This window comes from Mustela lutreola, chromosome 15 (genome assembly GCF_030435805.1).
Source record: "Mustela lutreola isolate mMusLut2 chromosome 15, mMusLut2.pri, whole genome shotgun sequence".
In the NCBI taxonomy this organism is placed as follows: domain Eukaryota; kingdom Metazoa; phylum Chordata; class Mammalia; order Carnivora; family Mustelidae; genus Mustela; species Mustela lutreola.
The window spans coordinates 22,161,408-22,183,288 of NC_081304.1; the positions used below are offsets into that span (position 1 = coordinate 22,161,408).

Genomic DNA, 21,881 nt, shown 5'->3' on the forward strand with positions numbered 1-21,881 from the left:
AGTATGAATGATAGAGACGAAGCAAAACCAGGAGGGTTGACAAACATGGCCCCTTGGGTCTAGCGCAGGGGTCAGATCATGCAGGACTTGTGGAATTATGATTTTTATCCAGAGGTAATTAGGAGCTAGTAAAGCATTTAAGAAGAAAAGTTTCACGGTCAAATTTGAATTTGTTAACGGAACGCGGAGTCGATGGGGTCAAAAGGAGGGGGCAGGGAGACTCGTGAAGGGGCCCCTGCGACTGTCTCGGCGACAGATGATGAGGTCTTTAAACCAGGGTGGTGCCGATGGAGAGACATGGACAGTTCCAGGTCCATTAGGAAGCGAAATTCGACGGGGCTGGTGACGGAAAAATAACCATGCCTCATAAAAGAAAGCATAGAGAAGAAAAAGGGCGCATGTTGATAAAAGACCAGTTTATTTTGCTCCTTAACCCACCTGGCGTCCCCCTTCTCTTAGCCCTGTCGCCTCGATATATAGAGATGACAGTAAGACGAGGGGCGGGGCAGGCGCCCACAGAAATCCGGGCACTTTTATATTTAAGGCGGGTGGACGTCACCCGAGAGCAGAATACAGAACACAAGGCACTTCCGGTTACTCCGGAAGTGAAGACTTCTTAAGCTCCTCCGCCGGCGGAGGGCCAGGTTGAAGGGATGGCCGGGCGGACGGCGCGGCTGGTGCTGCTAGCTGGAGCAGCCGCGCTGGCAAGCGGCTCCCAGGGCGACCGCGAGCCGGTGTACCGCGACTGCGTGCACCGATGCGAAGAGCGGAACTGCTCGGGGGGCGCACTGAGGCACTTCCGTTCCCGCCAGCCAATCTACATGAGTTTAGCAGGTAAGCCCCACCCCGCGGAAAGCCCCGCCCCTCAGCCTTGGTTCCGCCCCCTTGCTCCCCTAAACCACCTCTGAACCTTCGTTTACCCCTTCTCCGTTATGAGTGTGAATGGAGCCCCAGGTTGATCAGAGCAGCATCAGCCAGTCTTAGTTACTTTTTTATTTATTCAATTAGGTATTTATTTAATATTCCTGGGAATTGGCCCGAGAATGACACTGAAATTGGACCCAGTGCCCTGGCATTCGGGGTCATAGTCTTCACGGGAACATTAGCCTTCTCCAGCCCAAGGGAGAGGATGATTTGAGTCCTAAAAGACCCCTAAGTCAAGCAATAGCGGCATATGGAGGAGGAAGGAATCATTCTGGCTTTGAGACTGTAGGGGCAGTGATCATCCTTGGAACTTTCTTCAAGGGAAGGGCTTCAGGATGGATACATTAAATTTGGACCTGTGGCCATTGTGGTCAGCTGGTGTGTGACAGGAGTCACAGTAGGTCCGGTCATTTTCACAACCCTTGAAGGTGATTACCCTTCACCCAATTTTACAATGGGGAGACTTGGAGAGGTTAAGTGCCCTGCCCTAAGTCACGCAGGCCGAAAGTGGTAAAGCGGAGTTTCCAGTTCTGACCTGTCTAACTACAAGTTTGTGCTCTTTACTCTGCCTTTGCATTCCAGAGGGAACAGAGAGAATGGAGGCCCTGGGCAGATGTGAGCATCTCCTGTAGCTTGGTTTACTCAGGGAGCAGGGTTCAGGGTGCCTGAAAAGAAGTATGGAAAACAAAGTTGGATAAGCAGTTTGGGGCCTCAGAAGTCAGAGGGAAGAACTTGGGCTTCCTTCATTTTCATGTGAGCGGGGTAAGATGGCAAGAGTTCCTCCCTGGCGAGTGAGACCAAAGCCTGAGTTCAGCAATAACAAATATAGCCCACCTATCTATTGATGAGTCTGTCAGATGCCAAAGTTCCCATCTTGGTGGAAGGAGAAGAGAAGAAACATCTCTGCTCGCAGCAGACCCCCATCCTCAAAAACACACCCACATACACACACCTTTCCTTTATGTGTGTAGCCCACTGTCTCTCATACAACCAAGTGGGAAGCTAGAATTTTGAGATTTCATCTGGTTCTCTCCAACCTACAGGCCCTCTTAGCCTGGATTTGAGTTTGGGTCCCATTTGACCTCTCTCTGTACCTCCCATGATGGGGAGTTCACCGGGTCCCATTTCTGTGTTTCAGGCTGGACCTGTCAGGACGACTGTAAGTATGAGTGTATGTGGGTCACTGTTGGCCTCTACCTCAAGGAAGGTCACAAAGTGCCTCAGTTCCATGGCAAGGTGAGTTGGAGGGTCGGGGTAAGTATATGGTATATGGTGACAGTGCTGTAGGAGAAAGATACCCTTGAGTCAGGCAGTCTGAGCTGTGGGGTGATATGGGTTGGTGTTTAGGGTCAGTGCTTATTCTCAGAATCTCTGGTTTTCATATTATCGGATGGAACCAGTGAGTCTTGGCTCTGGATTTGGACTTAGAAGGTCTGGGAAGCTGTGTGACCTCAGAGAGTGATGGTGGACTTCTTAGGGTGGCTGAATGTCCATCTTGCTACAAGAACGAATTTCCTGACCCCACCGCCCAGCATGCTTTCTTTTGCTTCTTCAGTAGTATTCTGGGTTAAAATAGTAATACCCCCCTCAGATTGCTAATGCTTTTTCTTTTCTTCTTCTTTTTTTTTAAATTTAAACTCAGCCAACGTAGAATACATTTTTAGTTTCAGAGGTAGAGGTCAGTGATTCATCAGTCACATATAACGCCCAGTGCTCATCATGTCACGTGCCCTCCTTACTGCCCATCACTCTTTTTCCCCATCTTCTCACCCCCTCCCCTGCTAGTGCTTTGTCACCCAATAATAACCTTGTTCTAGACTGTTGAAGTTGACAAGAATAATTCTCCCCAGTTAGTCAGATTAAGCTAAGGCTCAGAGGCCTGTGGTCAGTGGTAGAAGATGGACAGATTAGGACCTCAGGTTTCTGGATGGCGAGTCTATGCTCGTTCCCCCAGGCCATACTGAGCCACCTGCACTGGCCCGCCTGGTCTTCCCAGAGACCAAGCTTACCAGTGCTGTGAATCCTGGCCCCACAGAGGGAGGACCTTCAGCTGGGGCCTGGAGTAGAGCACAATGACCCAAACAGGGACTGAACCTGAGGCTTTGGCCAAGGTCCAGAGCTAAGGAACCAGCTGAAGACCTGTTGATGTGGCATGTCAAGGAAAAGCAGGTCGGGCTGGCTAGGGGTTGCTTGCCCCTCAGGCCCCCTCCATGTGTTCCCTTTTCAGTGGCCCTTCTCCCGGTTCCTGTTCTTCCAAGAGCCAGCTTCTGCCATGGCCTCTTTCCTCAATGGTTTGGCCAGCCTGATGATGCTGTACCGCTACTACACCTCGGTGCCAGCCTCCTCCCCCATGTATCCCACCTGCGTGGCCTTCGCCTGGGTAGGTAACTTGCCGGGACTCCTGCCCTACACCCTCATCTAGGAAGGAGGAACTCTTCGATCCCCATTCTCACCCAACAGGGCTTGCCTTCCCCTGCCTTCCTCGGTGCTTTCCAGGTCAAAAACTGCAGCTGTGGGTGCTTAGGTCTAGGGAGAGAAAACAGGGAGGTCCTGGATCAGACCTTACCTTTCTAGCAGAGTCTTAGGCCAGGCTGTTTGTCGGGGAGGGAAGGAGGAAGAGAGAGAGGGAGGGAGGAGAGAATTTTGTCCTGAGGGCAGAAGCCACTAAGAGACCTAGTAGGGCAGTTTACAAGCACAGAAGGGACAGGTGTGGTAGGGAGCATGCTTGTAGGGACCCCTCTGGATGAGTCCAAGCAACCCTCTCAGTCCCAGCCCAGGCTTGGAGGTATGGCAGCCACAGGACTCCACGCAGAGCTCAGCCTGGTCTTAGACCCTCCTGGAGAAACTGAAATATGTCCCATGTGAGTTTCCAGAGTAGTCTTGGAGCTTCACAGTGCAACTGGGCAGAGGAGCCAGCATCAAGGGCGGGAATCATGTGAGAAGCACGGACTAGGGTACAGCTCTGCACCATGACGACCTTGGGGAGGGTGTGAGAGTAAGAGGCTGCCCTCAGAACCTCCACTGTAAGCTTCTGTGCTCAATCACCTGCCTGCCACCAAAGCAGCCATTCATTTGTGTATCAAGCACCTCCCATGTGCCCAGCACTTGGCTGAGTGCTGGAGATCCAAAAGTGTATAAAAACAGGGGGCATCTGGCTGGCTCAGTCGGAGAGCGTGCAACTCTTGATCTCAGGGTCCTGAATTCAAGTCCCAAGTTGGGTGTAGAGCATACTTAGAAAGACAAAGCAAGAAAAGCAAAAACAGGTTCCTGCCCTCCAGCCATAACCTCACAAGCACACAACTGAAGGTAAAAGTGTAAGTCTGGAAAAGTGTGGTGGAGGATATGTGTGCTATAAAGGCGTGTGAGGGGGCACTGGACCAGACCAGTGCGGGGCAGTCAGGGAGGGCTTCCCGGAGCACGTGGCTTTGGAAGGAAGATCAGGATGATGAATGACTGTTAGCTAGGTGAATTCAGGGATAGTAGGAGGAGTCATCTACACAGAAGACGCAGAATGTGCACACACAGAAGAGAGAGAGAACCTGAAAGGCGGGGAGTCCTGCCATGCTGGAAGCCAGAGAGTGGGTGCGAGACAGGTGGCGGGTGGGCAGGGAAGGGGGCCAGCCCGTGGAGAGCCTGGGGGCACATTAACACTTTTAATCTTGACTCTCTTTTAATCTTGACTCTCTTGAAGCCTCAGGAAGCCCTGAGGGTTGAAGGGGAGAGATTTCAGGAGTAGATTTGCTTGGAAAGCTCATTTTCTGGCTATTGTGGTAGCAAATAGATTAGAGGGGTAGGAGTGGCTGCAGGGCCTAGTAAGTTTTAGCATCGGGCACAGTAGGCCGAGACTGGGGTGGGGCATGGGTCTTGGGAAGGGAGATATTAAAGAGAACTAGTTTGAGCTATGTTTTGAGGTGGTTAACATTTTTTTAAAGATTTTATTTACTTGTGAGAGAGAGCGTGCACCCATCCCGTGCATGACTTAGGGACAGGGGTAGATGCCGAAGGAGCCTCCCTGCTGAGCATGACCTGGGCTGAAGGCAGACGCTTCACCGACTGAGCCACCCAGGTGCCCCAACATTTTTTAAAAATTTCTTTCTGGGGCAACCGGGTGGCTTGGTTGTTAAGAGTCTGCCTTCAGCTCAGGTCATGATCCCGGGCTCCTGGGATGAGCCCACATTGCATCCATCTCCGCCTGCTCAGCGGGGAGCCTGCTTCTCCCCCTGCCTCTCCACCCTCCCCCCCCACCCTTGTGTTCCGTCTCTCACTGTCTCTGTCAAGTAAAGAAATAAAATCTTTAAAAAAAAATTATTTACCAAACACATACATAGCTCTTACTGTATGTCAAGTACCATTCTTTTTTTTTTTTTTTTAAGATTTTATTTATGTATTTGACAGCGAGAGATCACAAGTAGGCAGAGAGGCAGGCAGGCTGAGCAGAGAGCCCGACGTGGGGCTCGATCCCAGGACCCTGAGACCATGACCTGAGCCGAAGGCAGCGGCTCAACCCACTGAGCCACCCAGGCGCCCTGTCAAGTACCATTCTAAGCATTTTATAAATATTAATCTCATTAACCCCATCATAAGCTTGTGAATAGGTGGTACTATTACCCTGAGTTTACCGCTGGAAAACCAAGAACTGAAAAAGTAACCTGCCCCAGGAGCCGGGCTTTGAACCCAGGCTGAGTTTGCACTCGTGTCATCTAGGCCAGGCCGATGCGCCACTGGCAGGAGGGAGGAGAAGAGGTCTAGGATGGAGCCCCAAGGGCCCCCAAAACATGAAGTTCAGACAAAGCAGCATGAGCCAGCAACAGAGACAGGAGTGGCTGGAGGGGTAGGTGGGGAAACTAGGATAGCCCTGGGACAGGAGCAGGTAGGAGCAGGCAGGCGGTTCTCTGGAATTCTGCTGGACAGTCAAGAGACCTGAAGGACACCCCTGCATCTGGCCACCGCAAGGTCTCTGAGGACCTTGGGAAAACTGGTCATACTAGGGTACTGAGAAGTCCAGGCTGTGCCTCAGACTTAGGAGACGGGGATTGGAAGGAGGGTAGCGGGGAGGCTGTTAAGTTTCTGGGAAATGTCGACCCTCCCTAATATTTTCTATTTAACAAATATCCATAATAACTGTTATAAATTACATAATAGACATTGTCCTAAATACTTTATGTATATTTTCTCATTCAATCCTCATGTTACCACTGGGTGCTCTGAGCAAGGGTCAGAGCGGGAAAATCTGGTCCAAAGTCAACAGCTCACAAGTTAGTGACTGGGGGAGACAGGCTGGCATCTAGGACTGGTTCCAGGACCGTAAGAGGGCTTAGCTCCTCTTCTGGGCTCTTTCCGTATACCAATAAATGTCTGTTGAGCATTTGCTATGGATAGAGACCGGGGTTAGCAGTGGTGAGAACTGAGGCTCCTGCCCCAAAAAGCTGAGCCCTGGGGGGGGAGGTAGGTGCAGGTGTGGCTGGCCCCAGAGGGCAGAATGTGGGCAGAGACCTGGCAGCAGTAAGGTCAGGAGGGAGACTACGTCCTTTAAGTGGAGAAGTCCATCAGAGAAGCCCAGAAAGGGGACAGGCTCCATTGGGGACTCGCAGGCCTGATCAGGCTTAGACACATACACGTGAAGGGAGAGGAGCTTGGATTTCTGCATCTCGGGGTGGAGGCACGGCAAGAGCAGAGGGGCGGAAAGTGGGGGCAGTGGGACAGCCACAGGCAGCCTTGAAAAGGTCAGCGGGGCACAGTGTGGCTGGGTGGAGAGGAGAGGAGGGAGAGGTAAGGTGGCACAGAGAGGCCCCGAGTGCTGGGGGGCAGGGATGCTTGTGTAGGCCGGGGCCTGGCATCCTCTTACCCTGTCTTGGCCATGGGTGGCCTGGAACCACCACTTCCTGTTTAGGCCGCTCTCAGAGGAGGGAGCTTGGTCCTGGCCAAGAAAGCAGGAAGGGCAGAGAAATTGAGGAGGGTACACCTGTCTCCTTTCCCTGGGGGTTCTTCCAGGGTCACTGCTGTCTGGGCCCACAGCCTGCACCACCCCCCCTACCCCCACCCCTACTAAAGAACGCTGGACAGCCCTGCCTGACCTCTCTGAACAAAGCTGAGCGCCGCCTTGGATAGACCCATGGGTCTTGGGGGGAACTCAGAGGGTCCCAGCCTTTGCCAGAGGTCACATCACAACTCTCGTCTTGATCTCCCTGATTCTTGGATCTTTGATCTCGCTGGTATCTGCCACTCAGCTTCCTTCTCGGGGAGGGTCAGGCCTGCTGGTATCCCACAGTCCAGTCTACTGAGAACACTTAGGACAGAGCAGGGGATGTTAGGTTGAGAGAGGGCAGATACCTGGGGATTGTGCCTGAGGACATCTTCAGGATATGGGGTTCTGGAACATGGAACCCCCACATGCTGACACTAGGTCCTCGAGGGAACGGGTCTCGGTGCCCACACTCCCTTTGATTTTACGCTTGATCTTTACACTTGATCTTTAGTCCCATGTGCTTGTGTTTACGGGAGGGAGGGATCCTGAGCTGAATGGAGGGTGTGGTGGTGGACTTTGTCTAGGGCTGGGTCTTCTGGAGCGAGTGAGGCTCCTGATTGCTCTTGGGGTAGGATCAGAAGGCCTTTTTCAGGTTAAGTCTTGGGAGAGTTGTCTCTGTCTTTTACCCCTGGGAAATGAGGAGCTGCTCCCCAAACAGGGCTGGCGAAGCTTTGGCACAAGGGAGTAATCTCTGCCTTGACATCTGGTCCTGGCTTGGGCTGGACATCAGCCAGGCTTTGGGAGAGCTTGCCAGAGCTCTTTGACTTCTGGAAACTGGGGGTGCCTGCTCTCTGCAAAGCCAGGAGGCCAAACCAGTTCCCCACCTTTCGTCTAGTAAGGAAAGGTCCTCAGAAGTAGAGGGGAGGGAGAGAATGAGGGGTCAGGAGAGCCCAGACTATCCCTGCAGGTTGATGGATGGAGGTGGGGACTGACTGTGTTCTGCCTCTGCTGCAGAAACCAAGAGAAGAGACAGGTTGAGCCTGCAGCAGAATGATGGTTAGACTTCGGGAAGGACTTCCCACTGGTCAAACAGAAGTCAGTGCAACAGACAAAGGCAGGAAATCAAGGAATCCTTTTTGATGGTGGGAAAAGCGATCTTCCCCCCCCCCATCTCATCAACCTCTTCCCCTCTTCCCTCTAAAGAGGGAGGTGGGGAAGGGCTGCCCTGCCTGAGGCAGGGGGCGAGACACTGTGGCCTGTTGGAGGGGGGGAGGCCAGGATGGCAGCAGGCGTCATATTTAACATTCTGCCTCCCCCACTTCTGAGACACCAAGCTATTTAAAGAGCCACATGTCCCCACCGTCACGGTGTCAGTGACAAGCCCCGAGCACTGGGGCTTAGCACTGGGGTCAAATTCCTGACAGATCTGGCTCATTTGGCATCCAACCAGTTTCACGGCTGTGATATATTTGTCTCAATTTTCTTATTTTCCGACAGACTGAAACAGCCTCCTGCTCTCCCTCCCGGAGCCTTCCCTTTCCCCCTCCATTCCCACCCTTGTTGGCACCCTGCCCCTGGCCTCCCCCTTTCCTCAGTGTTTACACAAAGCTCCCGGTGCCTGCTGGGCAGCCCAGCGCCTTCCCGGCCTGGCTGGTTGGCCAGTTACCATCGCCCCCCCACCCCGCCACTTCTACCCGAGCCACACACTTGTGTCTCTTGGAGCCTCTCCCTTCCTTCCATGTCTGTCTGTCCTTTTCACTTGAGTCTTGGTTACAAACTTTGCATGAAAAGAAATAGTATCTCTTCCGTGCATGGTGGGGGATACTGACATTTAGGGACCCACTGTGTGCCAGTGGTCACAGCAGCACCCGTTGAACAAGTGGCTTCTCTCTGCCAGGCATTCTGCAGACAGCACCTTCAGGACCCTCTTGTGCACTGGGTATCCTTATTAAGCCGCTCTGGTAGATGAGACAGCTGTAACTCAAGAGATTTTATTGGTTCAAGATCACAGAGCTATTTAGGGACTGAGGCAGAACTTGAACTCAGGGCCCATCTTATTATGGAGGCTGTGGACATTCTGCCCCCAGCATGAACAGTTTTGGGGGAGGGGTCACCACGGGGAGACCACCTCTTTTCTTCACCTGGACTTCTCTGGCCTTTGGGGAGAGCGGAAGGCAGACTTGGCCTCTTTGGCCTCAAGTCTGTGGAGAGATGTGAGGGTCCTATTCTGTTCAACAAATTGGGAAGAAACGCCCCATCATGTTTGCCCTGTCCTGGGCTGTACACTGCACTTGTATCGCTCATTAAATCCTTGTGAACACTGTGATCATTCCCATTTTACAGATGAGAAAACAGAGGCCCAGCAAGGTTAAATAACTTGCCCAAGGACACATGGGAAATGCAGAGCTAGGATTTGAACCCTGGCAGCCTAACCCTGGGGGCTGCATTCTTTTTTTTTTTTTTTTTAAGATTTTATTTATTTATTTGACAGAGAGAGATCACAAGTAGGCAGAGAGGCAGGCAGAGGGGGAGGGGGAAGCAGGCCCGGACTCCAACCCAGGACCCTAGGATTGTGACCTGAGCTGAAGGCAGAGGCTTAAACCCACTGAGCCACCCAGGCACCCCAGGGGGTTGCATTCTTAATGACACTTCTCTCCCAAGTCCGAGGAGAAGGTCAGAAGAGGAGTCCCTCATAATGGGACAGGGTCCCCGGGAGAGAGGACTTTTCAGGGATGCAGAGTCCAGGCTTCAGGTGGGGGTCTGTAAGTGGAAGGCCCCCCGGAGAGGCAGTTGAACAGGGCACCCGGCGACTCTCACTCTGTTGGTGGAGCTAAGCCCTGGACCCATGCTGTCCCCCAGCCCAAGAACCATCACTTAGCTCAGTCCTCTTGTCACCTCTCCCTTTCTGCTGTGGGGAGAGGGAGGCCTGGGTGGTTGCCAGCCCCTGCCACTTTCCCCTTCACCTTCCTCTCCTACTGGCTGCAAGGCCACTGTCCTCCCCAAGGGCGTCCCTATTTCTGGCCTGCCCTGGGTCCCTGCCTCCAGCCCTAAGTGTCCTCCTCTCCCCACGCTGACCCTGAGCTTCACAGACCTTTTGGGAGCAGTGTCTGAGAAGCCACTCCATGCTGTCCCTGCCTCCAGGCCATGCCTCTTATACCATCTCTGGGGAAGGGTCATGGGGACTGGATGGCCATCTTCAAAAGAGCACGCAGCCTGGCATGGAATAGTCCCCTGATGTCGGGGCTGGAGAGGGAGGAAGGGTCACTGAGGTTAGGCCCTGATGAGTCACAGGACGAAGCTCAGGCCGAGGGCAGGGCCTTTGTCCAGGTCATGGGGAGCAGAAGCTGAGAGAGAGAATCAGCGTAGGACCCAGGCCAGACAGGCTTGCATGGGGCTACCTGAGCCTCCAGAGACTTCTACTACTGACTGCCTTTGCAGAGAGCCTGGCCTGCCGCCACCCCTTTGCTTTTCCTGTGCTCTCATAAACCCCTTTGGGCCTGCAGTAAGGGACCCATCCTGCCGCCTGGCCTTCCTGCTGCAGGACTGGGCAGAGAGGCATCCTCCCTGCCAGTTTTCCTGCTGTCCTGGACCCAAATGAGCAGCTCCTGGCCTTCACCCATCTCAGGCAGGCTTGTTCCCCGCCTCAAGGGCACCCCTCCCTATCTCCAGTGCATCCCAGGCCAGACTTCTGGCTGCGTTCCCTTTGACGGGCTGTGCCTGGTTTTCTAGTGTAGGAGTCTCCCCACCCACCCCCAAGCCCACCCTTTTCTCCATGATCTGGGCATCCACCATGGGTACCGCCCCAGCTCCCACAAGATCTAGGATTCATTTGCAAGAGGTTTTGTGCTGTCTCCTTACAGTTAATTGCCAGGGGAAAGGCCCCAGACGTGCTCCTGGGCCCGTGCCCACCACAGCCCCTCCAGCCTTCCGCTCCTCCCAGAGCTTGGGAGTAGCAGACACTGGTCTGGCGGGTTGGGCCGGCCCACCCAGGAGGAAGCTGGGCTCCCCAGGCCAGCCTCCTCCGTAGAGACTTGGCCCCAGCGGGATCAGCTCGATCTCCCTGCCTTGCTTGCTTTGCTCTGGACACGCCCCAAGCTGGCTCGAGCCCCTCCACCCCACCCACTTCATTCCCGCCCCCAGAGGCTGAGGTCACCAGCTCCCCTGGCCCGGGCGGGGCTGTCATCACCTGCCGGTTGGGGGAGGAGGCGAGGCCCCCCCGGGGGCTGTTGTCTTAGTGATTGAGTAAGCAGGGAACTTGGCTCTGCCAGAACTGGTTCCTAGGCCAGGCCGGAACCTGTGGAGGCCCCAGCCCCCTTAGCCTGGGGGTCAGGGTTGCAGCTTGGTTGAGGGGGGCGGCCCGCTTTGGAGGCAGAGGGAAGCATATTTCTGTGCTCCAGAGTGAGACCCGTGTGGGTGCCCTAGGGCTTCTCCCCAGCTCAGGACACCATGCTTACCAGCCCCTCCTTGCAGGTCTCCCTCAATGCTTGGTTCTGGTCCACAGTATTCCACACCAAGGACACCGACCTCACAGAGGTGAGCGCCCCTCCTGCTCCCCCTCATGTGTGGGGCAGTCCCAGAGGACCCCAGAAGGGGTTGAGGTCTCTTTAGGTTTCCTAGGGACTCCGATCACAGAGCCCTTGCTCCGCCCCAGGCCCTTTTAACCTCTTCACACACCTGAGCCTCCCTTGACCCTTGGGAGGCAGGTGTGACCACTGGCTCTTAACTGATGAGGCAGCTGAACCTTGGAAAGGCCCAATCGCCTGCCCAAGGTCCCCCAGCCAATGAGGGAGCCACCAGGACCTGGGCCCACAGCTGTGGGACTCACCTGCGCTCTGCTTTCTGTGGCGTCCTGGAGCCCTGGCAGGCACCTCCCCAATGCCCCCAAAGCCTTGCTGCTGTGGACATTTTAACAAGGTCTATAATGTGACTACAGGGATATGACCATTAAATTCAGAAGTGAAACAGCGACAGACAGAGGGTGCTCGAGACATTGACACCGCCCCCCAGCACCCCCGCCCACCACATAGGCCTAGGACTTCCAGACAGTGCCTCTGCCGCCCCACCTGGCCCCCTACGCCCCATCGGTGCTGGGTCCTCTCAGAGCCCTGCCCACCTCCCTCTCCCTTATGCTGGCCCCTCATCCAGCTCTCCCTGTCCTCAGAAAATGGATTACTTCTGTGCCTCCACCGTCATCCTACACTCCATCTATCTGTGCTGTGTCAGGTGAGCCCATCCTGGCCCCAGTAGGGGCAAAATCAGGCACTGGGGGTAGAACCGGGTGGCCTCACCCATCCCTAGGGGTGTTTCCCCCTGGGGCCTTGCAGCCCAGCACACTCAGGCATGCCCGCCCATACACACACACACACCCTCTGGGCTGCTCAGGATGGGGACTCTGGAGTAGAGCAAGTGGTCCTGACTCTGTCCAAGGAGCAGTTACACTTGGTCCCAGGCCCCTGGAGGAGGAGGGCAGTGGCTTCCCCATACTGACGCCAGGGTGAAGGGCTCTGGGCACGGGCCACCCTCCACCTGAGCAGCTCTGGATGGCGGGGCAGGACCGTGGGGCTGCAGCACCCAGCTGTGGTCAGCGCCTTCCGGGCCCTCCTGCTGCTGATGCTGACGGCGCATGTCTCCTACCTGAGCCTCGTCCGTTTCGACTATGGCTACAACCTGGCGGCCAATGTGGCTATTGGTGAGGCAGGAGGAGGGACTGAGGCCCCGAGGGGTTGTGGGGAAAGGGGGGGCACCTGGACCACGTGTAAAACTGCTGGCCTGGGGTGCCGGTAGGGATTTGGTGGTGTTCCTAGAGAAGGTTCTAGAGAGGCTCTTAGGGTGGGGGAGGGGGAAAGAACTTGGGGTGGGAGGGGGAGGCTGGGAGGAGAGTCGGAAGATGGCCCTGGGGTCAAAGAGCATGAGGACAGGGGAGGCTTTGTGGGGGGCGGGGCAGAGGGAGGTGCAGGCAGTGAGCCTCTCCCCACCCCCACCCCCCACCCGTTCGTTCCCAGGCCTGGTGAACGTGGTGTGGTGGCTGGCCTGGTGCCTGCGGAACCAGCATCGGCTGCCTCATGTCCGCAAGTGCATGGCGGTGGTCCTGCTGCTACAGGGCCTGTCCCTGCTCGAGCTGCTCGACTTCCCGCCTTTCTTCTGGGTCCTGGATGCCCACGCCATCTGGCACATCAGCACCATCCCTGTCCATGTCCTCTTCTTCAGGTGGGTGCTACTCGCCGCCCAGTGGGCTCCTTGTTTGCGTCCATCCTCACTGGCTTCTTGGAGGACACTAAGGCCTCTGTGCACGGTTCACCCCCTGCTGGCTTGCCCATGCTCTCCCCACGGGGTGCTTTCAAAGCTGGACCTCAGCGGGCTCCTCCCTCTGCCCACAGCTTTCTGAAAGATGACAGCCTGTATCTGCTGAAGGAATCGGAGGCCAAGTTCAAGCTGGACTGAAGGCCCTGGGAGTGGGTCTGCCCTGCCGGGGATCCTGCCCTCTCCCTGCTGGCTCCCCTTCTCCCCAGAATCCTTGAGACGATTTTTGTCTTTTAGCATCTTGAATTTGGACATGAAGGGTATGGGCCCAGAATCATGTAACTGCCCATCACCTCGCTTGCCCCAACATGGCCCTCACAGATCTCAGGTTCTGTTCAGGCTTGGCCTGTCAGCATCTGGGGTTGGAGCATGGGCAGCGCCTCTGGTTCCTGGAGAACTGGAATGGAACTGTGTTCTTAGCTCCGCTGAGAGGGGAGCTGCCTCTGCTTCCCCATCAGCCTCTTTTTCACATCCCTCAACGCCTGGGTGCTTCCCACACCTGTCTGTCTCACTGGGAGACAGGCCTTTGGGAACACAGCGGGGGTTCCCCCCTTCTCTTACCCCTGCCCTCCTTCAGGGCACCACTAGGTGGCAATAGACTCTTGCTCTTTGGCTGCCCAAGTTTCCTGGCAGGTCTCCTCCCCATGGGATCTTGAGGGACCAAGCTGCTGAGATAGGCGAGTGGTCTCATCCCGACTGTTGCCTCAGCCAGACCCCCAGAAGACCTCATTGCATTCCGCCTTTGGGGCCACAACCCCAGAGAGCTCAGGACAGGTGTATGTCTGGCTTTTTGGCTGGTCTCCTGGTCAGAAGCCTGCACATGAGTGTGTAAGGGAGTGTGAGCTAGACTGAGTGCATGCATAGGTGACAGTGTGGCGGGCACAGGCCTGAGTGTGTGGGCTGCTGGGTGGGACAGTGGGTGTGAGCACGTGTGGAGAGTGGGGAAGGCTGTGAGTGGTTTGAAAGTGTGTGTTGCAGGACACGTGGGTGAGTGTGGGACAGGGCAGTTTGCAGAGACTGGGTGTGAGGTGAGTGTGAGTGCCATGAGTGTGCCACGTCGGGGTGGGGGGAGGTTGGAGGAAAACAGGTGCTCTGGTCACCACCACCAACTGTCTACTGCCTACAACTCTGCACGGAGCCCCAGGCCAGGCCGAGAGCCCGGATGTCCTCAGGGGCTGGCTTGGTGGGGTTCAGCTGTCCAGACTGTATTTGTGTCTTCCTGTCTGTTGCCCCCACTTTACAGTCACCGTCCAGATCTCAGAGGACCCGCACACAACTCAAATCACCCTCCAGAACCAGCCTCTCTGGAGGCCTCTCCAGCCTTCCTGTCTGTCTCCTCTCCTAGGCTTGGTTGGCCTCCCCTCTCCCCATGCCCTCCCTGCTAAGCCTCTCTGTCACAGCCTGGACCTTGGGGGGCAATCTGAGGGAGGAGCGGCAAAGGCCTGTGGCTGGGTCTGGTTTCTGGCCTTCCCAGAGGCAGGCAGGGGCCATGCTGTATCTGTACCCCAGTAAAGGTGACCCCTGCTAGCTGCCAGCAGCCCGAGTACATTCTTGCTCCACAAGGATACCATGTGGAGCTCCAGAAACTTTCCATCCAAAGGCAGTCTCTGTGATTGGAGCAGGGAATCTGGATTCTTGTTCTTTCCCAGCCCCCTTGTCCCTCCCTGGGGTGTAGAGGTGCTGTGCTAGGCAGACTTGGGTGGCCTGTGTTTCTTTTGATATTGAGAACTATTTTAAGATAGGAGGGTAGCAAGGGACATTCTTAATAAACCAATTCTCAGCCTCATCTACCCTTGTTTAGCTCCTTTGTGTGAGCAGTGTGGGCCGGAGGGAAGGAGCACACAGCTGGCTGGAGGCAGTAGGCATGTGGGGTCTCTACCTAGGCACGTGGGGGTGGGGATGGGGGAGGAGATGCAGAGCTGGGGGGAGTGCTCTGGGGGAGGGAACTGGTGCCTGGGTTGTCACTCCCTCCCCCTGTACTCTCTCCTTCCCTTCTGGTCTAAACTAGGCTCTGCTGCTGTTTGCTACTTAACCTTTCTTAGCTTCACCTGCAAACAAGACAACAGGACCTGCTGAGTATGAGGCCCGAGTGTGCCTGGCACACAGCAGATGCTGAACGAGCTCCCTCTGGCCTTGGCTTTCCTTAGTTTGGGAAGAATGAGTGGTAAAGAAACCTACTGTCATGGAAGCTTCTGGAAAAAAAAGGCTAGGGTTGGTGGCTTCCACAGCCCCCCAAGCCCAGAGAGAGCCACAGACAAAGCTCATGCTCAGCTGGAGGAACTTCTTTATTTTGTGCCACCTCACATCACAGGGGATCTGGGTGCACTGGGCCATCACATTGCCACCTTCTTCTGGGCCCAGGCGAAGAAGATGCCCTTGACATCGTCAACCCCTGTCTGAAGGCAGGCAGGCATGACGTAGGTGCGCAAGTCCCGCACCTCATAGCCGCTGCGGACCAAGGCCTCCGTGACCTCCTCCTTTCCCACGGGCACCACGGCCAGCCTGGCCTCCCCAGCCAGGTACCATGACTCCTCCAGGGCCCCGATGAGGAGGAGGTGCCCCCCAGGCCTCAGCAGGGTGGTGATGTGGTCCAGGGCCCTCTGGAAGCTGGCAAGGTCCGGGCTCACGGCCTCCAGGCAAAAGGTAGAGACCAGGGCATCGGCAGGCAGGGGCGCCGGGCTCCCAGCACCCAGCGGCTGGGGCTGGTGCACATCGATATGCAAGACCCGCTTCACCCTGGCTCGCAGCTGGAGCTCCTTCTCCTGCCAGGACTCCCTGTGCCGGGGCAGGACCAGGGCTCAGGGCCACCCCATGCTCAGTCCTCAGTTGCCCCCCACCCGTGCCGCACGGGCAGCCCCCTTACCCCTTGCCCTCAATGAGGCAGACGTGCCGACTATAGGTGCTCCAGTCGAAGGCTCCTGGCTCCTCCCGCAGCCAGAGCCGCAGCTCCTGGCGGTTCACCTCCAGAAAATCTGTCAGGGTGATGTCCTCAAAGTGGGCGCAGGCGCTGAGCAGCTGGTATATGGTGGGGCCCGAACCAATGTCGATGAGGCTGTGTCCTGACACCTCACCTGGAGTGGGGGGCAGCGGAGGGGGGTCCTGTGCCAGCCCTGTCCAGGCTCCCCCGCCTCAGTCCCTCCCTCCCTCACCAGCTTCTCCCAGTTGTTCTCCCTTCCTCCAGAAGTGGGCCTCTCTCTGGAAAAAGCATTAGCTAACCTGGGTCTGAGTCCTGGCCCTGACGCCAACTGGCCGACCTTGGGAAAGGGACTGAACCCCTCTGAGATTCCGTTCCACATCTGTATGACCGTCTCTACCTGTGAGGCTTAGGTGGGGAAGTCCTGAGGTCCCTGGCAGTTCTGCCAGGGGCCTCTCTTCCCTCTCCCATCTCCGCCTCCCTCTCTGTCTCCGGAGGTCTCTGGGGTCTCTTTCCTGCATCTGCTATTTCACCTCCCAATGCCCTCTCCGAGGGTCTCTCCTCTGCGCCCTAAGAGATACTGCTTCTTTTCCTCTTCTATTTTCGCCTCTTAACTACCTATCGCTGTTTCTTGGTTCCCATAGGGCTCGCGCACGTATCCCCGTTTAGCTCCCCGATGCCTTCTTGTCCTCCAGGCCTCAGTTTCCCTGCGCTCACCCGTGGCGAAGGTCTGCGCCAAGCATCGCAGCTTCCAAGGCCCCACGCCATCCGGGCGGCTCAGGTCCCCCCGAGGGGGCGCGTAGTTGTTGCGGAGGTAGGCGTGGGGCTCGAAGCGCTGGTAGGCCGAGGCGACAGCCGCCGGGCCCGGGTCCGAGTCCGGGGCCATGCCCGCAGCGGGCTTCGGGTCTGCCTTGCTCATGCCGCCGCCGTCGTCCGCGCTGTCCTCTCTCGCCTCGCTGCCCCTTTATCTGCTGAGCGACTCCCCGCCCGACCCTCCAATGCGGGGGTGGCGGCCGCGCCAGGAGCAGCCCGGGGCTCCGCGCTGCATCTCCCCCACCCCATCCATCTCCCTTAGTGTCCGAGCAGCAGACACTCGGGGCGCGTGGGGGCGGCCCGGGCCTGCCTGCCACACACCCCACCTCCACCCCCCGGCCCCGCAGCTGCTCCCGCCGCCCCCCTTTGCCTCACCGGACCTGGTCCAAGCCAGCTCCGTGCCCCCAGGACCCTTAGATCCCTGTCTCCCCCACCCCCACCCCGGACCGCAGCTCCTCCAGTTGCTCTCCCCTGGCTCCCCAGCCATTCATTCACCCGCTTCCCCCACCACCCCACCCCTTCTCTCTGGCCAGGGTTCGAATCAGCCCCCGCCCCGGGCTCTCCTTCCTCGGGGACATCCCGTCCAACATTCACACCTTTGCCTGGTTAGGTCACCTCAGCTGCACCCCGCCCCCCGTCGCCCCTCCTCCAGCCCTTTTCCGTCCTTTCCTACCAACCCCTGTCCTCCAGGGCCCTCCACCCCCACCCCCACCCCGGAAAGGACAGTCCGTTCTGGCCTCTGTCGCGGTCGCCCGGGGGCCCCAGAGCGGAGCTCTAGCCCCGCCCGGCCGATGGCACCCGCGATAGGGGATGTGAGCGAAGCTAATGCACTTAACCAGCGGAACAGCAGGGCCTCCCCGCGGCCCCTGCAGGCTTGGAGCCGCTTATCTGGGGGCTTCCTAGAGCAGAAGGCTCGGGTCGTTCTGGCCACGGCGTTGTCCGGGTAGTGTGACGGTGGGGAGGGCAAAGGGTGCAGGCGTTCTCCCCGTGTCCCCGGGCCCCAGAGGGCGCAGGCTGGGCTTTCTGCACCAAGGGACTTAGGGTTACATCAGTCTGGGGTCTCTGACCCCTCTTCTCCCCAGCCCACACTGCATTCCCCTCTTGGGGAGGGGGCCAGCCCAGGTCTGCAGGTCCTGCTTGGCACTACAGGTCAAGATGCCAGGGTCTTCCCTCCTATTCCCCCAGATGGGAGGTGGATTCCATGGGGCTGTCTCCGTGGTCTTCCTGGAGTTGGAACGCTCCAGGCCAGTCCACTGTTGCTCTGCCCGGGTGAGGCTACCAGCCCCTGTCCAGATGGGCCCCTAGCCTCTTCTATGCCCTCACCTGTGTGCCTTCCCTGGCACCCCACCTTGTCCCAAGGGGAACGTGTCTCCTTGTTGAGCCAGCTGACCAGATTGGGACAGGAGTCACAGCAGCTGTGGGGGTCACAGACAATAACCTGAGCCTCTACTCGCCACAACCCACCCTGGGCTCCCTGGGCAGGGAGGGTAGAGTGCCTGACCCCCGCCAAGGATTGATTCTATCTGGGTTCAGGTCTGAGACGTAGGTCAGCCTTGGGGTCATTGACCCCATTCACACCCTTAGGTACAGCCAAGGACAGTCCTGGTGCCAGCCCCCTCCATCTACTCCATGAAATCATTTAAGCAGGCCCTGGATGCCAGCTGGCCTGCTGGGCACTGCCCAGTGCCAGGGAACTGAACACAGAGGCCAGGCACTGACAGCAGACCCATGCTGGACAGACACCCTGTTTACAGCTCTGTCCCGTCTCCCCCACCCCCACCCAGCATGGAGTGTACCCACTAGCTCTGCCATATTTAGCTCAGTTGCAAGGCTTATTCCCAGAAGTGAGCATGGGGGGGGTAGTGGACACCAATGGGCTGGCCCCCACAAGGAAAGAGACTGGAACAAGAAAAGTCTGGAACATAACTGAGCATTTATTGCAGCGCTAACAGAGGATGCTGGGGGCTCCACTCTGCCTCTGCCTTCCTCACATCCCTCTCACTCCAGTCTCCTCCAAGCCTCCTTCCTAGAGCATTCCAGATCCCCTTTTCCTCGTCCTTCTCTGAAGCTGGAGCCTGGACCAGGGTCACTCCCCTCAGGGACCTCTGTCCTCACCAGCATCTTTTGTCCTTTTTCCTGGGGCTGGGGATGTTTGGCTGTGCCAGCCCCCAGCTCTCCAGCCTTTGTGCCCACTGTCTTTGCTCCCCTCCCTTTGGGAACTCAGGGACCCAGGCATCCTGGCCTCTGGCTCCCTCCTCCCCTAGCCCCCAACTCTGGGCAAACTACAAAGCGTCCATGGCCAGCAGCTCCCCTCCATGGTACTAGCCAGGAAGGGCCCAGCCCACGGCAGGCACATTAGAGCCCGAGTCACCATCTGTCTCAGCCTCTCTGTGCTTCCTGGGACATGGAGCGGGACAGGGAGCGACGCAGGGCGCCGGGCTTGCTGACAGGCACCACAGGGGGCAGCTGCTTGGTGATCTCGGCCACGTCCTGGCGCTCCACACACTGGCCACCCAGGGCTGTCTCCAGTGCCAGCAGCTCCCGCAGCTGGGTGGGGGTGTCCTCGCGCTCCTCCTTGGCGGCACCCATCTTGGCGGGGGTGAAGATGGGCAGTGGCAGCACGCGCTGGTAGGGCAGCAGATACTCCTGCAGCCCGTGGCCTAGGAGGCCCATCCGCATCACCAACCAGGGAGAGCGCTGCACCAGTGCCCGGCACTGGCCCTGCCGGTGGTAGGTCTCATGCCGCTCGGTGTCCTCCTCATGCAGAGAGCAACTGGGGAGGAGAGGGCACGGTGGTACCGAGCTCCTGAGATGTGCTACCCTCCAGTCCTGAGCGGGGCAGAAGGCTCCCTGGGGCTTGCCGGTCCTGGGGTGCAGAGTGACTCCACTCTCCCTACTGGGACCTCTCCTAGGCCCCACTCCCCAGAAACTTCTGCAGGGCTTTGTGCTCTGATCCCCTGGGGCTCAGGAGGGGTGTTCTTGGGGAGAGGGGATTCCCAGCTGCGTGGCACTCACCCCTCCTCAGGCCGCGTAGACAGCGTCAGGTCCTTCCATTCAGCCCAGAAGGCTTCTCGCCGCTCACGGTCCTCCTCGGACACCTGGCAGATCAGCTCTGCAGTGGCCATGATCAGTGCTCACTGGCTCTCAGCTCTGCTCCTCCCAGGCCCTTTAAATAGCCCCCTCCTCCACCTCCTTCAGGGGCTATTTTCAGCCCCTCTGGCGTCAGATGCTATAAGCAGAGCCAAGGCTCACCGATGGGGGACTCTCGGCCCAGGGTGGGGGTGGGGGTCCCTGGGCTCCAGCCGCCGCCTGGGGTCAGCAGTCAGCTTCTCAAGAGATCAAGATGCTCCACTGGGGGCAGAGGTCCTCAGAGTGACACCTCCAGGTGTGTGACACTCCTTTGACACCATCTGAGACCAGGCACATGCCCAGCCTCGTGCCACCTTGGCATCTGCTCTCTGCCCCACCCCTTCCCTCTCGCCCAGGGAGGGCAGCAGCCTGTCTGTAAACAGAGTGGGCAGCGGCAGGAATTGAGGCCCTCTCTGGGCTCTGTACCAGGCCATTGGGTCCTGCTCCCACAGCTCTCCTCTGCCTGGGACCAAGGGCAAAGCCCCCGGGATCTGCACCAAGACCTGGTCCTCAATGGCCACCACTGCACTGGCAGAAAAGGACTTGGTTAGCTCCACACCTGGGACCCCGGACATGAGCATTTGCCAGATGCTTTCCTTTCCGGTGGCCACAAGTCAGAGAAATGGCTTCCCAGTGGCCAGTCAGGGTGGAAAGAGATGTGGGAGGCGGCCCCCGGCTCTGTCCCCAGCGACACCCCAGGGCAGGTGCAATGCAAACCCAGGGGCTCTGATGAGTGGCAGTCAGACCTGGCTCTGCCCCCAAATCAGCCATAATAAGCCTCCGTGCCCATGGGGCAACCTCTGCCCCTCTCTGAGCCCCATTTTCTGGCCACAAAGTCCTGAGCAGCTCTACTGGGCCACCTGGGAGGGGCCTGGCTCTCCAGGGGAGCAGTACAGCTGCTGGGAAAGCCAGCACCCAAGGAGGACAGCTCACGGTGCAGGAAGCTGGCACACGGGGTGCTGGGCATGGGGCGGGGGAGGATGGGTCATCGCCGAGGAGACAGACACAGCAAAGGGCGCAGGAATAGGCCATACAGGAGCTGAGATGAGACCCTGCGGGAGGTGCAGAGCACCCAGCAGCTGGGAAGGCCCGTAGGTGCCCACCCAGGGCAGAACCACATCCTCTTGATTACTGAAGCAAGCTCTGATTCTTGCTTTAATCTCAGGACAGCCCTCCGACATAACGAGTCTCGTCTTGACAAAGAAGGAAACAGAGGCCTAGAGAAGATCTGCCCAGGGTCACGCACCTGGCCAGACCAAGCTAGGATGCCCTGCCCATGTCCTGGCTCCAAGCTAGCTGAGCTGCCCCCCGGAAGCCTGCAGGCAGGGAGGGAGGAGTGATAGAGGGAGGAGGGAGGGAGGGCAGGGATGGCTGGGATGGCGGTGGCCCTGCACTGCTCTGGCCGTTGCCTGCGATCCCACTGTGCTGCCCCTGGTGAGTGTGCTGGGGCAGAGGAGGCAGGTGAGTGGAGCCAGAGAAACAGAGATCCCAGAGGTGCCTCAGTGACCCAGAAGCCCAGGCCCCACTCCCAGACTGGCTGTGGGATCCCAAGGACAGTCAAGGCCTGCCACGGATGCTGCCGGGCCACTCCCACCTCCCCCAAGTTCCTGGGCAGGAGACCTTCCACTGACCTTCCCTCCCAGGAGGCCTGGCTGAGGGCTGAGGCATTTTCCTCTGACCAGTCATCTGTCCAGTTGGACCAGTCAGGAAAGCAGGGGGCTCCCAGACCAGGGACCCCGCCTTGCTCTGACCTCCTGCCAGCTCCAGAAGGGTGTGAGAGGGTGTGAGAGCGGTCGGGCTCTGTCGCCCCCTCCACGGTGCTGCCCCCTTCCCGCT

At 57.8% G+C, this 21,881-nt stretch overlaps 3 protein-coding genes across 7 annotated transcripts; 1 reads left to right on the plus strand and 2 right to left on the minus strand.

Moving 5' to 3' along the window:
• Window positions 1–590: 590 nt before the first annotated feature.
• PGAP3 (post-GPI attachment to proteins phospholipase 3) lies at window positions 591–13,516 on the plus strand. 5 transcript variants are annotated; one of them, XM_059147519.1, is made up of 8 exons: window positions 594–834; window positions 2,063–2,160; window positions 3,152–3,304; window positions 11,360–11,422; window positions 12,051–12,112; window positions 12,390–12,578; window positions 12,892–13,096; window positions 13,267–13,516. In XM_059147519.1, exons 1-8 carry the CDS (start codon window positions 654–656, stop codon window positions 13,279–13,281), a joined length of 966 nt encoding a protein of 321 aa, XP_059003502.1. In that variant the 5' UTR covers window positions 594–653; the 3' UTR covers window positions 13,282–13,516. The 5 variants fall into 5 exon arrangements, with proteins under 5 accessions (XP_059003504.1, XP_059003505.1, XP_059003502.1 ...); XM_059147518.1 differs by having other exon boundaries at window positions 12,424–12,578; XM_059147520.1 differs by having other exon boundaries at window positions 596–834; window positions 12,442–12,578.
• A 1,940-nt stretch (window positions 13,517–15,456) lies between these two features.
• Window positions 15,457–17,468, minus strand: PNMT (phenylethanolamine N-methyltransferase). The gene is made up of 3 exons (XM_059147523.1): window positions 16,821–17,468; window positions 16,053–16,260; window positions 15,457–15,964 (listed from the first exon to the last, which is right to left on the minus strand). The coding sequence occupies exons 1-3, from the start codon at window positions 17,020–17,022 to the stop codon at window positions 15,523–15,525; spliced, it is 852 nt and encodes a 283-aa protein (XP_059003506.1). The 5' UTR covers window positions 17,023–17,468; the 3' UTR covers window positions 15,457–15,522.
• Window positions 17,469–18,830: 1,362 nt separating this feature from the next.
• Window positions 18,831–20,228, minus strand: TCAP (titin-cap). The gene is made up of 2 exons (XM_059147525.1): window positions 19,932–20,228; window positions 18,831–19,689 (listed from the first exon to the last, which is right to left on the minus strand). The coding sequence occupies exons 1-2, from the start codon at window positions 20,039–20,041 to the stop codon at window positions 19,296–19,298; spliced, it is 504 nt and encodes a 167-aa protein (XP_059003508.1). The 5' UTR covers window positions 20,042–20,228; the 3' UTR covers window positions 18,831–19,295.
• Between the last annotated feature and the right edge of the window lie 1,653 nt (window positions 20,229–21,881).

Bases quoted from the DNA above. Each gene is read 5' to 3' on its own strand.
- TCAP (XM_059147525.1), bottom strand. From the start codon at position 20,041: ATGGCCACTGCAGAGCTGATCTGCCAGGTGTCCGAGGAGGACCGTGAG. The intron at 19,690-19,931 runs GTGAGTGCCACG...TCTCCTCCCCAG, and splicing joins TCTACGCGGCCTGAGGAGGG to TTGCTCTCTGCATGAGGAGG.
- PNMT (XM_059147523.1), bottom strand. From the start codon at position 17,022: ATGAGCAAGGCAGACCCGAAGCCCGCTGCGGGCATGGCCCCGGACTCG. The intron at 16,261-16,820 runs GTGAGCGCAGGG...CCCCCACTCCAG, and splicing joins GGCGCAGACCTTCGCCACGG to GTGAGGTGTCAGGACACAGC. The intron at 15,965-16,052 runs GTAAGGGGGCTG...GCCCCGGCACAG, and splicing joins TGCCTCATTGAGGGCAAGGG to GGAGTCCTGGCAGGAGAAGG.
- PGAP3 (XM_059147518.1), top strand. From the start codon at position 654: ATGGCCGGGCGGACGGCGCGGCTGGTGCTGCTAGCTGGAGCAGCCGCG. The intron at 12,579-12,891 runs GTGAGGCAGGAG...GTTCGTTCCCAG, and splicing joins GGCGGCCAATGTGGCTATTG to GCCTGGTGAACGTGGTGTGG. The intron at 13,097-13,266 runs GTGGGTGCTACT...CTCTGCCCACAG, and splicing joins GTCCATGTCCTCTTCTTCAG to CTTTCTGAAAGATGACAGCC.